The 21,378-nt window shown below is 48.1% G+C and overlaps 1 protein-coding gene across 5 annotated transcripts in view; it reads left to right on the top strand.

The window, feature by feature from the left end:
* The window catches only part of bt (projectin protein bent), a 250,126-nt gene that overhangs the window by 30,958 nt on the left and 197,790 nt on the right, over positions 1–21,378 (top strand). The window contains exon 1 of one of the 5 annotated variants that reach the window (XM_070525703.1): positions 4,182–4,667. The exons of the other annotated variants lie outside the window; for them this stretch is intronic. Coding sequence (XP_070381804.1) covers positions 4,657–4,667 — 11 coding nt within the window. The 5' untranslated portion in view covers positions 4,182–4,656. Of the gene's footprint in view, positions 1–4,181; positions 4,668–21,378 lie in introns of those variants that run through there. 5 annotated transcript variants of the gene reach the window in all.

Below are 21,378 nucleotides of genomic sequence, written 5' to 3' on the forward strand. Positions count from 1 at the left end.
GCGTCGAATTCATTGAGAATGTGCTTGTTCACTTGTAGAATGAACATTGCGTTCATTCCTCATGAGACCAGCTATCGCTTGTTTTCTCAAGGGAAGGTTTGCATTAAACAGTGACGAACGTGTAAAAGTGCTCCCTTCTTTTAGTTCTTTTACAGCGTGTAATGTGTAAATAACGACTGCATTTAAGGCAAGGCAAGGCAACCCAAAATGGTGCATTAAAGAAAATGTGGCACACCTCTGCATTGAGCAGACCATGAATACTTTCGGAGATTTCTTCCACATATGCGAAATTTTCTGTGGATAAAATTTGGTGGTGTGTTTAGCTCATTACTTGAACTGCCTCGAACGCCACAAGGCCCGTAACTTATTTCGAAGTTAAGCTTATACGAACAGGGGCAAAGAATAGACCAAGGCACTGACTCCTAGATTCTCTCTGCTAACGTTTTTTTTGACAGCACCAACGTTAGGTGGACATCAAATTGATAGAAAGATGAGGAAGATGCTGAGATTTCCAGGCCATGTACTGCGTCAAGTAGCTAATTACTAGTATAGTCGAGTAAGAAAATTGGCGCTAAGGAATAGGAAATACAGCAGATAATTATCACATCTAGTGGTAAGATTGCGCAATTTTCAGGCATAAGGTGGTATCAACTGACGCAAGACAGGAACAACTGGAGATGGCTACGAAAGCGGGAGCGCAAGCCCACGCGCAGCAATCGGCACTAGATGGTAGAACCAGGATCAAGGTTGCGATAACGGCAAAATGTTTTAGAATGAAACGGAAATAAAGGTGTCTCTTTTTTGGGGCACTTTAAAGTAGTGCTTGTTGTTGTTGTTGTTGTTGTTGTTGTTGTTGTTGTTGTTGTTGTTGTTGTTGTTGTTGTTGTTGTTGGTGGTGGTGGTGGTGGTGGTGGTGGTAGTAGTAGTAGTAGTAGTAGTAGTAGTAGTACTAGTAGTAGTAGTAGTAGTAGTAGTAGTAGTAGTAGTAGTAGTAGTAGTAGTAGTAGTAGTAGTGTTCCATTTGTCATTTTGTACATATTTACATGGTAAATAGTATACAAAAAGAGGTATAATAAAGTATAAGAACGCATAACCTAAAAAAACTGAATTAGTTTCGCGCATTTTCGCTGCTCTAATACTGAATGTTGTTTTTACCTTGCTTCTGCCGACGTTGCTCTCTTGATTGGGGCTCTACTGTTAATTTCAATGCACATAATATTTTTTTAAATGATCTCGCTGTACAAGTAAGACAGACGTTTAGGTTCTATCACCGCCGTTCTCTTCTGTCTCTTGTCTTTGCTGTGTCGCGATATTTTGATTTGTTTATTTGGACATACTCCTAGCCTCACATTTGAGGTTGTTGCAGGAAAGGGGCAGGATACATATTCAAGAGCACACAGTTCTAGTAGGCGCGGACAGAGATAAGTTTAGGTGAACAAGGCAGTACATATGCACTCTATATTCATTATACAAATTCTATAAAAGCAGCGGGGAAAGGTAGTAGTAAACGCCATGTTGGAAGGTTTAGCACACAGAAGAAGAACAAAGAAAAAATGTGAATATATTGGATGTGCAATGCGCAAGAGACAAGATTCAGCAGGTATTTATATCAGGGCAGAATACAAGACACTGAGAAGCGTCGCGATGTGCTTTCCCGAAAGTTCATATTGCGACTTGGTTGTTCGATATGTGGTCATTATCACAAGCTGTCGATAACCTTGAAAACTTTTTTAAACGCAACGAAAGACAGTACACGAAGGAACAACAAAGCGCCTTGTCCTATTGTTTCTTTGTGTGCTGTCTTTCGTTGCGCTTAAAAAAGTTTTCATGATGCCAATCAACCAACAGGCCTGATTGACGATCTTGTTGCATTATACTGATAATCGTCGCATGTCTTTGTTACGTCCTAAATGGTGGCTGTATGAGCTCACTGTAGCTGTCGTGATAGCAACGGCAACGTCTTCGCGACAGACATGGCCGCAGTTATCGATACCTCACAAACACCGCCCGAATTCCCAGTGCTTGTACCGCTAAAGCCATGTGAACGCCCCTTGAGCCAAAGTTCACAAACGACTACAACTTAACACGCTTCAGAGGGGACGAACGGGCGTGAAAGATTGACAATTTATGACAGGCGCTCAGTAATACGCGTTTTACAAATTTCAGTCTGCTTTTTATTTCTTTAATTATGGACACAGCGGAAGCTCAGATTGCTCATAGCATTGCTAAGTGACCTAGTTAAGCGTCATGTTCTACCAGAATGCTTGAGCCTGCCAGCCCGTCTTATACCCCCCGCTGAACAACAACTCCCGCTGCCACCACGAGTCAACAAACAAAACTGCGCGGAGACGACGAGAAAGCTCCGAATCTCGAGGATTCCGTTCTGCGGATTCTAGCCCGGGGTGCTCTTCCATCTCGCCTCCCTCCCGTCTAGTGGGTCTCCCGGTGAGGTCCAACTCTCAAAATATTCTCGCGCGGAAAACGGGGCCAGCGCAGCAGCTCCGAGCGACGTGCGTTCAGGCACAGGCAGGCTTTCTCAAACGCGCCTCGCCACGGCTCCCGCTCATCGCCAAAACCTAATGGAAAACTGCCATCCACCGTAATAGAACACAATGTTACAAAGGGACGATTTCGGCACACCCGGATTGGCGCTCAAGGCTACGACGAATATTTATTCAACCTAGCTACCGATATTGTTTTTCTGGGGAACTGAAATGGGGGGAGGGGGTACCTTTGTAACCTTCTGCTATTGTCAGGTGTGTGGCATTTTTTTTTTCTGACGCTAGACTTCGTCCAATTTGCGGAATATCAGTGACCTTATTTGATTAAACAAATACCAGCATATGTAAAAATATACATGGTCCACGAAACATTTCTGTTTGGGTGCAGTGACGATGCCATCTTAAACACATTGGAAATTAAAACGGGCTTGTCAATGTTTATTTGTTTTTTCTTTATTATTATTATTTTCTGTCTTTCTGTTCTCGTTGTTGCGTGCGGCAGGGCAATATAATACGCCCTCCTAGGGTGTCAAAGTCGTTCTTATTAGCTTTTACAAACTTGCTATTAATAGCGAGCATTGACAGCACAACCACAGTTCTGTGTCAAAAGCATGTGATGACAGCATTTACTGGTAAAATCGTCCGTAATAAGTAAGCAATAAGTGTTCCGCTGTTTCTGGACAAGGATTTTTAAGGCCTCCGGCTGATGCCTCTCACCCATGACTCCTGTCAGTCAAAGTAAAAAGAGAAATGTTTTTTGGTATATTGAATTTACCGAAAGGCTCTCATGAGACACGCCATGACGGCTAGCTGCGAAGCTGTCACTGTGGTTCCAGTGCCTGACGAGTGCTATCGAAGTTTTTGCTTTCGTGTGGAGCTCAGTTTCAGTACACTGAATTATCCGTCAATTAAGAATAGTAATAAAGATATCCTTAAACAACCAAGTACACTGTGTTTAATGTAAACTGAAACAGACGAAATGGCAGCTTAGCTCGTGTGATACAGAGCTAAAATGTAATGCTCCAATCATTACCAGCCATCAGCCAGCAATCCTGAACTATGCTCTCCTCGCGCATGAAAAGCGACTCCTCGCACGTCTTTCCCTCCCCCTACATCGGCGCAGTTTTTGAAGACTCGGTGATCGTCGAGGTCTGGCTGTGTCTCCGGCGCCAGCTTCGCTTCGCATCGTAATCTCAGTCGGGGATCTGGGTAGCCCTACTACTCCTCCTCTTCCCGCCCCGGCGTCGCGCGCCTTAGGCGACCTTCCCGAAGGTCAGCTTCCGAAGCGCTCCAACCTTCGAGCCTCCTCGCGAATACCTGTAAAACACGCAATCTGGGCGAGTCAGTGCCTGCGATAGGATGGCGGCGGCGACGGTGGCACTTGTGGGAGCAGAAAGAGCAGAGGGAGCCGCAGCATCTTCCATCCTTCTTCTTTCTCTCTCTTCGTTCTCTCCCGCTCCTCCTCTACCGCGCCGGATACCCCTGAGGCGCTGTGCACACCGCCCGTCTCGACGTCCCTTTCCCTTCCCGCACCCTCGGACCCCCGACTTCGCCGCCCTGCATACCTGCTCCTGGGCCTCTCTGAAAACCGCCTCTCTCCTTCCCCGAGCGGCGCGGGGGCCTTCTCTCCACCCTCTCGCTTTTACACCCGTCCCAGCCGCGGGGCCCGGCCCACTTTACGAAAAAACCGCGCTCCGCCCGCCCGGCACTCCAGCGCGAGCGCCTCGGGAATCCCTCCGTCACCTGAAGGGTCGGGGGTGCCCCCCTCCGCTGAGAACGTGCACGACCACCACCACGAAAGAGAGAACTCGGAATACGACGATTCGTCGCCGCCTTCGGCGCCCGCCAGAGTTGCTTCGCCGCCTCGGATTCGAAGGTCTACGCCGACGCCGGGCTGCCGCCCCGGGAATGTGCCCTCCGCTGCTGGATTAACTCCCCTTGTGCTGCCGGCTCGTTCGTTCGTCTGACTCCGCTGCCAGTGAGCGACAGCAGAGAGCGCAGCAGAGAGAAGGAGAGAGAAGGGGTGGGGATCGGTGCTCGATCCCCCCGTGCGGGTTCTTGGTGCAAAGCCGGCCACACCACGGCGCCCTCGACAAGTCGGCGAGGATTTTAGCACCGTCGTCGTCGCCGCCGCCGCCGACAGCCGTCCGGCGTGATGGGGACACGGTAATCCAATCTCCTCTCTTCGTGCTGGCGAGCGCCGCTTAGCCGCGCGCTCGTGCTCTCGCACGCCGAGCGAGGCCCTTCTGTGCTCGGAATGCAGGTAGCGATCGCCACTGCGCGAATAAAAACGCAACGCTTGGAGATTCTTCCACAGTTCAGTGACTGTGTCGTAATCGAGGATTAAAAACCAATGGCATACGTTCATATATGAAAGTTACATGGCCACATCGTGAGAAGAGTAAGCTTTGTTCTCTCCCTGCACAATTGGCCACAGTTGCAAAGTATTCTCCCGTTAGCTTAACCAAACGCGTGGGTAGCTTCGCCAGGTTGCGAAGCCACTTTCGAGTACATTCCATCATAGTTATCCGGCTGTCACATGATATTTTCTAACCAGTCACCGAAATGTGTAGTACATGGGTGTGCACGGCCTATTAACAGTCCGCGCCGATTTGTACACGGTTCTGCAAGCGGCTCCTAATCCACCCGTCTCGAGGCAGCTAAACCATGTCGTCGCGAGCGTATGACGCGTCAAAAATTCAGCCATAACCTTCAGTCTGGAACACTCTTTCTGGCCCTTTGTTGAAAAAATGTAGCAGCAGCACGCTTTCGTTGCGAAGGTGAAAGTAAGTGTTGAGTTAGTGCGCCCGTGATTGAGGGCCCACAGCCGTTTATGGTATAGTTCAGTTAATTAAGCTTCGCTGGTGCGTATGTGCCCTCGACTGCAAAGTAAACGTTTGTCGAATAAGCACAAACTTGCAATGTAAAAAGTCACTTTTGTGAGAGTAAAGAGCGACCGTTCATAAATATAGATACCTTTTTTTTTCGCTATCGCTGCAGAGATACATCATGGTTTCACGTGAGTCTTCTAATGGAAAGAGCGTCATCTGTACACGTTTGACTCTAGCGATTACCTCCGTTCTGCATTTCAATTTACCGGCTGATAGCATTGCAAAACAGCATATCATGTAGAACAACCTTTTTGTTTATCTTTCTTGAACAAAATACTCTGCCGGAACACCATTTTGCTATATATGACAACGAATAACGTTAGTGCTAATATGCGTCAAATACTCGTCGATTTAACGCGTAATCATGTTGGTTTTCTTTCTTTTTATGCGTTCCTTTGAATAAGTGCGCAAAAATCAAATTTTCGGTAGCTCCGGACTTAGCTTTCGTGAGAGATGTTGCATTTTCGCAGAGTCTTTCGGGCACATAGTTGATAAGCTTAAGGCCGGTATACGTCCAGGTCATTCAAGTATCCTACGTTTGAACTTGGATGGCGCGCTCTCGACGTGTGTCGCTTACAGCGACGCAATTGACGAACCATGAAAGGAGCTGCAGGCACACGGGGCAAATTATTAACCAAAGTTCACGCAAAACATAGCACCACCTGTTCACCGCGCTAATTACAAAGGATACATACTACGTAAACTATGTACCCACTAGACCCTAAGTAACTTCTTTTAACTAAACATATACTAACCTTCAATTTTAGACAAAATGTGAGTGGCAATATCCATCAATTTCACATAAAGGTTCTCCTGTGATAAAATAAACAAATACGCATGTTTGAAAGTCTGATTTCGCAAAGATATTCATTGACTTGGGCAATCACTTCAGGCAGTATTCTCAGCCGGTAACTTTCAGGAATAGCACTTTCAGCGCACATTCACAGAATGAGCCAGCGGACAGGATTCTCTTTCCTCCATTGAGGCGTCTAGCTGGTCGTTACGTCACGCAAGACAGAAAGCGTCCCCGAAAACAATGCACCGATAATACGGCCATTGGCTGTTGTGTTTGCTGTGAAATTAATTACTAAAAATGAGCCTGTTGATGCGTTCAGGATATTTTTTTTCATCGCGGCTGGCCTACAATCTTTCTCACAAGTACCATCGCTGTGGCTCAAAGACTATGTATGACATTTTGCTGCTAACAAATGAACCAGTGGGTTCGATTCCAGTCAAATTGCATACCGAGAGAGGGACTTATAATGCGCTTGGAATTTGATATGTGTAAAGAGCCGAAGGTGGCAGAAATTGGTCCAGAGCGTATGTCACAGCCACGGTGCAGTCTCGCTACGTAGAATGCCATTCATTTGCGTATTATCATACATCGTACGAACAGTTTGGTAAACAGGGCCAAAGAACTTGGATGAGTTTTCTCGTTAGCGGCGTTCCGATGGGACGGGAATGCGAAACGGGACGTCTGGAAGGGTGACCTTGGCGAGGTATGGTGGGCGGGGAGGAGGGGGATGAGGGGAAAGAGGCCCCGCGATGCCGTACGTTTCCAACAGTAGCGGAGGCAGCAGTAGCAGCCCGTGTGCAAAACATGCTGACACCGCCGAAAGCGAAGATGATGCCCAGAGACGCGCCGGTATCGCTGTCCTCGCTCGCCGTTGTTTTTGCTGCTGGTGCTGTCGTTTATGTGGGCCGGCTCTTTCTTTAGCTTGTTCCCTTCTTGCAGAGGTACGCAGCGACAGAGAAGAGGGGGCATGTTCGAGAAGCCAACTGCGCGACTAGCCAAGAAACTGGGAACGGGCCCGGCTGGGAGAAGAAAGACGGGGGGGGGGGGGGGGGGGGGGGGAGTCAGGCTAGAATTTCTCTTTTATTTCTAATATTCCTCCGCCCCGCGAGGAGGGTGGTGAGCAGGCGCTGCGGCGTTGACTTGTTTGCGTGAGTCAGAGGGGCTAATATTGTTACGGTGAAGTGAAGGAAGACGTTGAGTTAGACTAGAGAAAGACGAAGTCTGGCGGTTGCCTGAACGCCATATCCATCATTTGTAAATATAAGTTATTTTACACTCGTGGGCCTGCTTTCTTCCCGCAACATTTTGGTGGAAGGTGCGGGGTACCACCACGGAACTTCGCAGCGGACGTCATCTACCTGCTGCCACAATGGCAAATCAACCGACACAAGCGACAACGCCTCGGCAGCCCGTGCCCACGGTCATCCTCACTCACCCACGGGACCCGGGAACATTTTGTGGCACGGACAACGTCGACGTCGAGGACTGGCTTACGATGTACGAGCGAGTGTGCGACAACAACAGGTGGGATCCTACAATGATGCTTGCAAACGTAATATTTTATCTGAAGGGAACTGCGAAGCAATGGTATGACACACATGAAGCTGACCTAACGAGCTGGGATGTTTGCAAAGAAAAAATGCGAGACCTGTTCGGCAGACCTGTCGGTCGTCAGCTGGCAGCTAAAAAAGAACTTGCGTGCCGCGCTCAGACGTCCACAGAATCCTATGTCGTGTACATACAGGATGTGCTGGCCCTCTGTCGCAAGGCTGATGACAACATGACCGAGGCAGACAAGATTGGCCATATATTGAAAGGTATTGCAGACGATGCCTTCAATCTCTTGATGTGTAAGGATTGTGCCACTGTGGATGCAATTATTAAGGAGTGCCGGCGCTTCGAACAAGCGAAGGGCCGCCGCGTCACTCAAACTTTCGACCGGTTGCCCAATACCGCCGCGACATCTTCTTGCGAAGACCCGCCGCGGTTCGTTCAGCCCGCAGGACCGGAAGAAATAACGCGCATCGTTCGCCGTGAGCTTGAGGCCATGGCCCCGGCTCCCGTTCGTTCAGACTGTCGGGAAAGCGTACCCGCTATCTCCCTTATACAAGCGGTCGTTCGGGAGGAAATAGCAAGTTTGGGCATTCCATCTCTCTGCTCAGTCCGCCATACCAACACCTACCAAATTTCTCCGACCGCTCGCTCCCGGACGCAAAGCTTTCCACCACTCCGTCGCAACCCAGCTGAATGGCGCACAGCGGATGATAAACCCATCTGTTTTAATTGTTCCGGTATTGGACACATCGCCCGTCATTGCCGCAACCACTGGTCGTCGCCTCCTCGGTGGTCGTCTCCGAGTCACTACAGCCAAGTACCCGACAATCGCACTTTCTCGCCCTATACGCCGACTAGGAACATCAACGCCGACAGTGCTCCACCAAGATCCAGCCGATCCCCGTCTCCGCAAGGTCGTAGGTCCCGTTCGCCTCTCGTTCACCGCTCTTCGTCCCCTTCTGCAACCGGTCGCTTCGCTTCGGGAAACTAGGCGGTGCAGCTCCCGGAGGTGAAGCTGCAACTCCGACCCGGCCCACAAATCCTCTATTGACCCTGCCTACATGTGGAAACCTGCTGGACATTGAAGTCGATGGCGTTCCTGTTAGATCTCTCGTTGATACAGGAGCGCAGCTTTCAGTTATGAGCGCTGCTCTCCGCCGCCGGCTCAAAAAGGTTCTGACCCCCGCCGTACCGTGCACCGTGCGAGTCGCCGATGGGAGTACGTCACCTGTCCTTGGAATGTGCACAGCACGTGTGACCATTGGGGGCCATTATACCGTTGTTCTATTTATCGTCCTTGAACACTGCCCACACGACCTAATTCTCGGCCTCGACTTCCTTTCGAAACACTCTGCCCAAATTGACTGCTCCGCAGGTGTTGTACAGTTGGACCTGCCGCTTCCTGCCGACGCAACCACTTGTGCTCCACACCGCTTATGTGCTGCTGAATTTGCAAGGCTGTCTCCACAGGCTGCTACAAATGTCCTGCTGACGCCCTGTCCTCCCGTACCTGATGGCGAGTACGTCCTGTCGCCGCTTACTGACGTGGTTTTGTCGCGTAATATTGCCCTACCGAGCACCTTAATTCGGATCCGCGAAAACTGCGCTCGCGTGCCCATCCTCAATTTTGGGTTCTCGTCACATGTTTTGCCACACGGTATCGCCATAGCGCATATCACTCCTTTGGAAGAATTTCAGATTTCTTTTTTGACCTCTGAATCCTTCCTCAGTACGAACGGACCTTTGTCATCCACTCCTTCGTACTCGACGCCTGCGGACGATGTTTCTAAGATGATCGCCCCCGACCTTCCTTCCGAGCAAACAACAGCTCTTCGTCATCTCCTGTCATCTTATCGGGACATCTTTGATTTGGACGACCGTCCACTTGGCCAGACATCTGTTGTCACGCATCGCATCAACACCGGTGACGCCAGCCCCATTCATAGGCGGCCATATCGTGTCTCGGCAACAGAAAGGGCCATCATACAGAAAGAAGTAGACAGGATGATGGACAAGGACATCATTGAACCCTCCAGTAGCCCGTGGGCATCACCGGTTGTCTTAGTAAAGAAAAAAGATAACTCGTGGCGCTTCTGCGTTGACTACCGTCACCTCAACCGGATAACAAAGAAGGATGTTTATCCCTTGCCTCGCATTGATGACGCTCTTGACTGCCTTCACGGATCCCAATACTTTTCATCAATTGACCTCCGCTCCGGCTATTGGCAGATTAGCGTCGATGAGATGGACCGCGAGAAAACCGCCTTTGTCACACCGGACGGTCTGTACCAATTTAAAGTCATGCCCTTTGGATTATGCAATGCGCCAGCTACATTCGAGCGCATGATGGACTCTCTCTTGCGCGGCTTGAAGTGGTCTACATGCCTGTGTTACCTCGACGATGTGATTGTGTTTTCGCCGAACTTTGAGAGCCACCTGCGGCGCCTCACAACCATACTCTCCGTGTTTCGCAGGGCTGGCCTTCAGCTAAACTCCTCCAAGTGCCATTTCGGTCGCCGTGAAATTAACATGCTTGGTCATCTCGTCAACGCCGCCGGAATCCAACCTGATCCACAGAAAGTTCACGCCGTGCGAAATTTTCCTGTACCTTGTTCAACGAACGATGTCCGTAGTTTTCTGGGCTTATGCTCTTATTTTCGGCGATTTGTGAAAAATTTTGCGGACATCGCTCACCCTCTCACTGACCTTCTTAAGAAAGACGCCTCTTTCTCTTGGGGACCGCTACAGGAGAAAGCCTTCTCTACCCTGATTGAGCGGCTTACCACTTCCCCGATTCTCTCCCACTTTGACCCTTCTGCGCCCACTGAAGTACGAACTGACGCGAGTGGTCATGGCATCGGCGCTGTCCTCGCTCAGCGTCAACAGGGCCAAGACCGTGTCATCGCTTACGCTAGCCGCCGCCTTTCCACGCCCGAGCGAAATTACTCCATTACTGAGAGAGAATGTCTCGCGCTCGTATGGGCGGTCGCGAAATTTCGCCCGTACCTTTTCGGTCGGAGCTTCTGCGTTGTCACCGACCATCACGCCCTCTGCTGGCTCTCCTCTTTGAAGGACCCAACTGGACGACTTGCACGTTGGGCATTGCGCCTACAAGAATATACATTTTGTATTATATATAAGTCAGGACGCCTGCATAAAGACGCTGACTGCCTGTCCCGCAATCCCGTGGATCAACCGGACGATACCGATGCAGACTCGGACATCAGTATTCTGTCCCTCTCCGGCTTCCTCCACATTGGCGACGAGCAGCGCAAGGATCCTGTTCTTCGAACACTTATGGACCGCCTAAGCTCCTCGCCCAATGACCCGTCCCTTCGGATGTTCACCTTGCGCGATGGAACTTTATACCGTCGTAGCGTTCGTCCTGACGGCCCGGAGCTCCTCCTAGTCGTCCCCAAGCACCTTCGACTCACCGTGCTCCAGCAACTTCATGACGCTCCTACTGCTGGACATCTGGGCGTCACTCGTACTTACGACCACCTGCGGCGCCGCTTCTTCTGGCCTGGCATTTATCGCTCTGTGCGCCGTTATGTCGCTTCTTGCGACCTGTGTCAGCGCCGGAAGACGCCTGCTATGCCTCCCGCTGGTTTGCTTCAACCCATTGATATACCTACAGAGCCCTTCTTCCGTGTGGGCCTCGACCTCCTTGGTCCGTTTCCAATTTCCATCAAAGGAAACAAATGGATTGCTGTAGCAACCGATTATGCCACTAGATATGCCATCGCACGAGCCCTGCCAACCAGCTGCGCTACAGATGTCGCCGACTTCTTACTAAAAGACGTCATCCTGCACCACGGCGCCCCTCGCCAGTTGCTGACGGATCGCGGCCGCTACTTTCTATCGAAGGTCGTTGATGATCTGCTCCGCTCCTGTTCTACAGAACATCGGATTGCTACCGCGTACCACCCTCAAACGAACGGCCTCACCGAGCGACTCAACCGCACACTCACTGAAATGCTCGCCATGTACGTCTCCAACGATCACCGCGACTGGGACGTCGCTTTACCATACGTCACTTTCGCATACAACTCGTCCCGTCACGACACTGCCGGATTTTCACCATTTTTCCTTTTGTACGGCCGCGACCCCACCTTGCCTTTTGACACGTTGCTACCTTCCGCAGTACAGTCACCCAGCACTGCTTACGCTCGCGAGGCTATTGACTTAGCCGCCCAGGCCCGAGATGTCGCCCGTCATCGCCTCACAGTCTCGCAAGCTTCTCAAAAGCGACGCTACGACCTTCGGCACCGAGACCACCATTTTTCACCTGGTTCCCTTGTCCTTCTCTGGACGCCTTCACGTCGTGTCGGCTTGTCGGAAAAATTACTGTCCCGTTTTTCTGGTCCGTACCAGATCTTACGCCAACTGTCCGATGTGACCTACGAGATCGCCCCACTCGGTCAGCCTTCCGTGCCTCCCAACTTAACCAGTGATGTTGTTCACGTCACCAGGCTCAAGCCCTATGTCCCCCCCATAAGTGAGGCTGTTTAACTTGCACCGGGACGGAGCTCCCCCACCGGGAGGGTGATGTTACGGTGAAGTGAAGGAAGACGTTGAGTTAGACTAGAGAAAGACGAAGTCTGGCGGTTGCCTGAACGCCATATCCATCATTTGTAAATATAAGTTATTTTACACTCGTGGGCCTGCTTTCTTCCCGCAACAATATTACTGCGCCTTGTCCCCTTCGGCTTGGTCCCGCCACCGCGGACTGCATTCGGGGGCATCCAAAGGCCAACCAGTCAGTTATGGCAGACGTGGTTCAGGGCTTCCCTTTCGAAGTCGCTCCCCCCTCCCCCCCCCCCAGCCCTACACACACATACACAGTTTTTCTGGCGTTTGAGGTCTCTGTGCCGTTTCCTAAGAGAGCATCGGTGACGGCTTCCCTGTTACGCCAGCGGCGGTGCTACTGAGGTTAAATTTTGGTTGCCGTCGAGCAACAAACCGTTCAATCTCGACTCGTTTTCTCCTGCATGTCTTTTACGTCACATTATATTCATAAACAATATGTCACATTGTTTTAGTGACGGAATTTCTTATGTTGTGCTTATAGTTAAATTATGTATTATATTGTAGTCTTTTTTTTTCAGTTTGACTGATTACAAGTACAGTTTTTTTTTTCAGTGTGTGGATTATGCATGCACTGTGTGCGCTGTTCACTTCTGTCAAAGGGAGGGAGGGAGGGAGGGAGGGAGGGAGGGAGCGAGGGAGGGAGGGAGGGAGATAAAAGAGAAAGATAGGCTTTGTCAAGGAAACGCGAACAATGGTCAGGGTAACTGCTTTTCCTCTTTTTGTTCGGATCTCTTCCATTTCTGTACATTGTTCAAAACTTGGACCCGTCACGGCGTCTTAGCGGCTATATGGTGTTGCGCTGCAAGCGCGAGGTCGCGAAATCAATTTCCGGCCGCGGCGGCCGCATTTAGGCGGGAGCGAAATGCAAAAAATGCCCCTGTCTTGTGCATTCGGGACACGTTAAAGATCCCTTGGTGGAAAAAATTAATGCAGACTTCACAATTACGGCGCGCCTCATAACCAAACCGTGATTTTCGCAAGTAAAACCCCAGAATTCAATTCAATTCAAAACTGGAAATTATTCTTTTGTATTGTCAGTCAAATAAAGATGCCGTGATAAAATATTGAAATGAATGGATTAAACATTCGCAAGGCGCTGTATGTTCACCTAGCCTAGCGCATGATTAAGCCTCTCATGATTACATTACTGGCACCTAAGAACTTGCGGACGTAAGCGTTAGCAATAACTTCTGCAGGAAAATTTTAGATGACGACAGAATCACAACACCGATGTTCAGATCTTCAGTTGTCCTTCAGTTTATTCTGTCATCGCCGTGATCGCCTGAGTTTCTCAAAAGTGGCATTAGCAGGAAGCTCCCTTAGAAGCCAGAACTTTGGACCCTCCTACTGTACATCTTGTTACTACGTTTATTACAGGTGAATGAATGAATTAATGAATGAAGCGTTTCTTTTTCTGAGTATGATTTTAGAAAATACGTTTTAGGGATTAGGGATTGAATATGATATGCTTCATTCATTCAGTAGAATTATTCAGTAGAATTCAGTAGAAATTATTCAGTAGAATTAAACATGACATTTTGCCTGGGGTTGTCGTGTGCCCCCTGTGATTCATAGACTTGGAGGGTGACATTAGAAACTCGCTGTGGCTGGTTCCCGTGCTGATCTATGCTGATCCGGCGTTGACAGTGGTAGTGCTGATTAAGTTAGGAGTTGATACGGTGACGCCTGCAAAACCCGGTGAATGAAATTGTGATCAGCCTGGTCCAGTTCACGTTATCTGAGCATCGACCAAAAGAGCACAGACGTACAAACTGTTACAATGGCAAAAATACTGTTTGTGCAAGAGCGCGAAACTCCAGTCCTTGTGTCTTTCACTCCTTATGTCCTTACCGTTCCATCCCTTCCATTCGAACGTAAGCATGAAGCGCCCGTTCGCCGACACAGTTGCTGGCATTTTGTCACTTGTGGCAGTGGCTAGTGGTGACGAACTCCAGTTTTAGTGTAGACATGGCCAGATAGAGAGCAATCGGTGGCATCAGAGCGCGTCATAGGTCAATGACAAGGCGTCCAATTATGTGGAAAGGGCATAGGAACGTGGACGAGAAGAGGAGCTGCCAGTTTCCACTTTTGTTCGCTGTTTGCCAAGCGGTGCTGCTATAAATAGCGTCGCCGCATGTTTGCCCTGGCCTCTGCTCTTATTTCCGACCTCGCAACGCTCCACCGCCTCCTGCCCTCGACGTCACCGATGGTTGTTGGCAGCGTCACCGTTCGATGTGGCTGAATGCGCCTTTTCAAAGAAGACACACTTTTCACCGTGTATTTTTTTTCTTGTCTGTCTCTCTCTCCCGGTCATTAGTTTAGTTGTCTCTGATGCCCCTTGAATGTCCGCCTACTTCCTTGAGAAAGCTGCTCACGGGGACATTTGACAAATACTGCCCGGACATTGATGTGTGATTCATGCACCATAATTGAACCCATTCAACTCTACATTTAATTACGGAACGAGGCTGTATTTTGTGTTTTTGGAATGTAGTGCGTCACCGGCATTATTTTATGCTTTTTTTTTTCGAGTGATTGTGAATTGTGGGCGCCCTCTACTTGTTCTGTCTAGACGTTTCACTTACGAAATTGGTTGGCGCGTTATGCTACGTCTATTATTTGACGACAGCTTGCGATTTTCACTAGGAGAGTACAATGCTTGTGAACTCAGGCTTTTCCGTATTGTCATACATTTCTTATCTTCGTCTTACTTTGAGCTCCGGCCTTCTTTTCTATCCGAGGTAATATCTGTGCTCACCTTAAGTACAGACTGGGAAGTAGACAAGTATGGTGACGACAATATTAAGCTCCTTATCAAGAGTGCCCTGAAATGTCGGCTTGATAGGAAAATAATGAGCTTGCAAGGCCACCACGTTCAGTATAGTGTTAGAACACATGAGGCTTTTTATGTCATGTTGTCTGGTACTTACCTGCTTTTTATGCGTTGCATATTGCAATCACTCAGTTCAGCCCTTGGGCGCGGCCGGGAAGCCACCATTGACCTTTAGCACAACCACGTGACGTGACGTCACGACAGCCGGAGGAAAAGCTGGGCCCCAACTCGCGCAATATGCAACGCATTCTTGGCTTAACCAAGCTAAGCCTGGCGATATTTTATTTCTTTGTTGTTTTTAACGGTGCGGATGGCATACGGACGAAATGGTGACAGTTAATATGAGCGCCTTCTTTTAATGTTCTCGTCGTTAAAAGTCGGCGATCGTGTTGCCTTTAATTTTGTTTTCATGCATGTGTGTCGTCTGCTTTTGGCGTAAGGTATTGAACTGGAACTTGGCACTTGTTTGTCGTTGTCGATCCTGTGGCCATATTTAACATGATGACATTCTGCAGACTGCTAATTGAAGGTATCTTGAATCTTGCGAAGTGGAATTATGTCAAACGTCGACGCGCAAACTTGAAAGGAAGGCGCAAGTCACACATAAACACAAATTATCACAATATTCTTATTTTTTATTTAGCCATTAAAGGCCTTTTGTGGGATATTACGTAATAGGGAGCAAAGAACGTAATAACTTAAGATCTAATCATAACAGTGCCAAAAGCAATACAGACAAATGTGTACAATACAAAAGAAATAAAAATATACAATGGAATTAATCGACTTGTAAAGTGATATTGTTTGTCAGCATTGTTGATTACTATGACACCGCGCTGTTAAGATTTTTAGTGCCTTCACCGACATCATCTAATGATGAAGAGTTCTATGATTATTTTTAGTTTCTGCGCTTAGAAATCAGGACAAGACTCGTCTGTCAGGACGAGGGCTATTCCCTGTAAAGCGTGTTTTGTCTGTTAAGCACTAAGGTCTTACAAAAATGCCGACACAAGCCTGCGGTTAAAGAGGTACTTGAGGGCAGCGCTGAATTAGCTTAATAGTTGGGCCAGTATAGTATCTTCAAAACTCTATATTTATCTAACAGCTGCACTTTTACTCGTAATCACAAGAAAGGGGACCACAGGCACACGACTGCAAGACGCATACCGTCAGAAACACTACGCCATGGCCTGTGAACACACAAAAACCTTCATGTTGGTACTTCTCTATCACATACGACCCTTTATGCAATTTTTGTCTTGTTCAGACTGGCTTATTACGCAACACCGAATATTCTGATTCCTTTACCAACGTTGAACTAGCAGACCAAAGCCGTGAGTTCTGGTTAGGACGGCTAGTTGTCTGAAGCGCCCGAGCTGCTTCGACACAGAATGCCAATCCAACCTCGCCTACTATGTTTTCTCTTCGTATTTACCTAATCACCTTTCCCGAAGCAGCGTCTTAGCAACTCGGCTTTTCAGCACTATGTCAGGTTGTTCCTTGACGACCTTGCCCTTACGACGACTTGATTTACGTGTGGCTGCCTAAACTGTCCTTCTGTCGCGTTAGGCTATTTCCAGCGTGCCGGAGGTGAGAAGTACGCGCAGGGATCTCAGGCAAAGATCGTTGTGTCCGTGACTCTCTCTCTCCTCTTCAGTTTCTCGGAGCCAGCTGCCGTTTTGGCCCGGACGGACGCACGCAGAGCTGTTGCGACATGACCGCTCGCACTGGCGTCGCAAGAGAATAATTTATCCCCGCACAAGGCGTCCCACTGTTGCCCGTAGGCTGGTTTGTGACCCACGCGTGTTCTGCTCTTGGAAATGCCGAAGCGTGTATATTTAAACGTAGGGAGATCTGGCATTCCCGGAGGCTCGACGCCATCCTGCTTGCCGAGAAACAGCAAACACGAAGAGTTTGAGCGAATGGAATGGGCTGCGTCTCGACACTGGGTTCAGCGCCTAATAACATGCCGCTAGACACCGAGCTTTCATACTTATTAGTAATAAATGCGATCGCTTAGGCAGCATGCAAGAAGTCGGCTCTGACGGGATTCCGCGCAGGAGCTCAGTTGGTAAATAATGTTGTGCGGGAGACGCGAGGCTCCGTTTTGACGACAGGGGATCTCTGGGCAGGTCTTTTCAACTGTAGAGTGCGTCGCGGTCGCGAATGAATTCGAGTTTGCCGGATGCTTGAACCACGAGAAACATGTTCGCCTGGCATGTTAACAGCATCAGGAGATATCACACTACCTAGCGGTCATTACTTATCTAGCATGTCGTAGACGCGAGATAGGCTTTTTTAGAACAGAACGCCTGATGGGACATCACTAAGCAGCCATTTTCGATGGGAATTGAAGATTTCCTCTAGGAATTCATCCGTGACTGCGGATGAATTTCTATAGTTTTTTTTTCAGAAATACAAACCAGGAGGATCGCTTACGACTGGTGTAACACCGACGTCTGTGTGTATTATTCTAACTAGCATTCTTTACTTCTTTCCTGCGCCCTCAAAAGTTCGTCCGTACTCTCTCTATAGGCCTGACGCTAGCCCAGTGGCCTCAACCAGCATCTTTAGGGCATAAATAAAGGTGTACCAGGCACCCAATCTCAATCCATGATTTGTGAATACCCAAGGTACGGAAAATTAAAAAGAAAACACTTCGTCGGTGCGCTCGGCTTAGTTCGCCGAACGCCAGTGCGTTTTTCTGTATACATTGTTTCTGTATTATTTATTTACGTCAGCTGCACTATCAACTGAAGGCAGATGTCTGTGTGACCACAACACTTACCTCGTATTGTGCTTGATATACTAATTTGTGATTTACAGCTAACGAGTTGCTTGAAAAAGTAATTTGGCTAGGCTTTCTTTCTTGGGCCGCAGTCACCATTAAGGCTGGAAATAAATGCACTCAGTGGTCATAGTTGTCTCATTGATGTTAATGAAGACAACTAATACTACTACAAAAGGTTTAGAATGCGCCGAGAAAAAGGAGAGACTCCGACATCACGGCTCACAATACGTCCTGTCTGCTTATGCGTCCGGTTTTTGTCCTCACGTCATACGCGTGACTTGCGCTCACGAGAGGAATAACCCAAAACACAGAGGAAACACAGTTGCGCACGACAAGCGCAAACTGCAATCAGGGAGAAAATATACGCATGCGTAGATTTTGTCTATTTTATTTCCTTCAAATAAAATTCCATTGAGAGTCGCCGCTCTGCGTGGTCACTTTGCATCTGTCCATTGTGCTCCTGTCGCGCTGTTGTTAATAATGCATCAACACCGACTAGTTCGACTTCCAGTTCTTCTGTCAGTGATTGCGGGCGTGCAAACGAGTCCTGAAGCTGAAGCATGTATCGCTTGCGTTGCTAATGTCACCTTCAAGAGGCGGAGACACGACCGAGCTGCTGCAGTACTTACAGGGTGATCATTTTCTAATTTCATGGAATGCTTAAACATTGCCTGTTGTAGATAACATAATTCAAGCCCTTGAGCTGGATCATTCACAGAGGCGGACATTACTTACACGAGAAATTGAAACACATATTCAACTAGTTAACAAAAATCAACTAGTTATCTTTTTAATTAATTGCTCTACGGCACATATCGCAATTTACGAATTGTAGCCTGTGAACTTGCATCCACTTGGAATGAATTTTCAGAGTGATGCCAGTTTGGATATATGCGCCGTCAAGCTTTCCATAAAAATGCAGTGTTGTCCCACATACGTTTTTAACAAAACATTATTTTATGCGTTGAAGCACGAAACTAACCAGAACGCCCATGTATTTCGTCCCACGCTTTAGAAATAATATCTCTAAACTAGTGTCATCCAGGAAATTCATTTCAAGTGGACGCGTCTTGCGAGCTCACTGGCTACAATTTGTAATTTGCAATATGTGCCATAAGGTAATTACTTAAGAAGTTAGTGTTATTGTTAATTGTTTGAACATGTGTTCCAATCTCTCATCCGACTAATGTCCGACTATTCGAATAATCCAGCTCAAGCACACGAATTGTGCTGTCTGCCACGGGTGAATTTTCAAAATTCTATAACACTAAAAAATAATCACCCTGTATGGCAACTGCACGTGCGTGCCGTGACATCAGGTCATTGACACCTGATCCCACGCGTCCTATCTCTCTTGTTGATATCGGCCACAAGACACCGTAGCCGTGCAATAAATTTGTTCAATGCTCGGCTTCCTTCCTTGACCTTTCTTACAAAGCGCGTCGGCTGCCCGGCCGCCGATCGTATGCGGGCCAGCCTAGCCACAGCTGTAGCAACTCTGCTTGTATGCAGCAATTATTCAGACAGCTCCCTAAAACTGGCAATTCAAACACTTCTCGGAGAATTCATCGTCGTGTGTTTCGTTTAGTCAACGTTCCGACGCCATACAACTGTGACGGGAACTGTGCGATTGCCCACGTGATCCTGGGCCATGAGGTCCACTTTGACTCATTTAGACAATCGCATCACGATAAAGGCAATATACTTGACAATTATCTCTAAGACACGTGAGTGTACGCGCACACACCGAATTAATTTCACGTTCCACTACCCACGTGCAGTAGTTTTTATTTCTCACTGCGCGCGTTGTGTGAATTCACAATAAAACAAATCGTCCTTCCATGAAGAGCACAATTTTTATGATAGAAGGCGATGTGGCGGCTCCGTTTGCTTGCCTCATTTACAGCCCGAGTGGAGCTAAAAGTTTTAGTGTAAAAAAACTGACAACGTCGACCAATAAGTAAAAGCTTTCTGTTCAGTTTTTCGTCTCGGTCTTTTTCAGTGCGCATTTTGGTTTATTTTAATAAACTGCTAATTGCAGGGGCAAAGAGAACATCTTGGGATCTAGAATAAGATAACCAGAATGGCGTTCCGAAACTAGCGGCGTATAACGTTTTCAATTCGCGCACCATATTCTTGTAGCAAGAGAGGAATGAGCTCTTGTAAACGTTTCCCTCCTTGCAAATGACGTTAACACGCGCGCCTTCTCTTTCTTTCTTTCTTTCTTTCTTTCTTTCTTTCTTTCTTTCTTTCTTTCTTTCTTTCTTTCTTTCTTTCTTTCTTTCTTTCTTTCTTTCTTTCTTAACGCCTGTGCATTTTCTCGACCGCATACTCACGGCTGAATAGAGAGCAAGACTCCGTCTGGAAACTTGGAGCAGCTGAGGCAATTTTAGGCAACAGCGTTGCGTCCGAGCGTCTGAAAATAGCGCATGCTGCCCGTCTGGACCGTAGTCGGCAGCAACTGCCGGTTCCATAGAAAGTAACGCCTGCAGCGTATAGCAGCACAGTTCGTAGCCTCTTGTGTATCAGGTGATAAGCTCACGTGATGGCACGTTTGCCGCGATGGTTGTTATCGCTATCTATATTTTCGCCCAGTTTGAAAACAATTGAAAACAGGCGGATACGACACGAGTGCGAGGATAGTTAACTTATGTAGTTGACGGTGGGGCTAGTTCTTGTAAATACAGGCTGAAAGGCGTTACTAGAATGTCAAAGGGCACGTTGTATGCACAGGGCTTTTCGTGTCTTCTTTTCTTTTGCGCCAGTTGTAAATTTAGCGGCCCATTTCAATCAAAAAACAGCAAAATGCGGGATTATATGTGTCATAATCAATTACTGAATTGTCTATGTAAAGTTACTGTTTGATGCTATGGAGTACAGTTTACCTGTTACGGGCAGCGCATGTCTTGCCCGAATCATTTGAGTGACAGTTCTCGCATTTTCGCCAGCAATAATGCGATTCTTCAATAAAGAGGTGTCGTTACGTATTCATAAACCAGAGTCAAAACATCCGCAGGATGCTGCAGTTACATTTAAAACGTAGCATCCTTGCGCAACTCGCATTTTTTCGCGTCCCTCTTTAGACGTCGACGGAATGACGGCACTAAGGATAATTCCTTAAGAAAACAAATTCCAGTGAAACCAAATCATTTTGGGCTCTTTGGAAGTGAGGAGAGAAAGTTCATATGCATGCATTCTAGAGGGTGGGCGGGGGGCAGTTACATGGGTTACATGCACTGAGGTTTTTGAAATGTCTCTCTTCTGGCCGTCGCCACTGTATATATTTAGAGATAAAGGGTATTTATTCCATGTTATCCATGATATCTAGTGAGACTGGCTTGAGTGCGTCCTGTTCTGGGCTCTGCACTGACGGCGTGGAAAAAAGAACGAAAAAAAAAAGGAGGTGGAGGCGGGCGGGGAGG

Source organism: Dermacentor albipictus, chromosome 9 (assembly GCF_038994185.2).
Source record: "Dermacentor albipictus isolate Rhodes 1998 colony chromosome 9, USDA_Dalb.pri_finalv2, whole genome shotgun sequence".
Classification (NCBI taxonomy): domain Eukaryota; kingdom Metazoa; phylum Arthropoda; class Arachnida; order Ixodida; family Ixodidae; genus Dermacentor; species Dermacentor albipictus.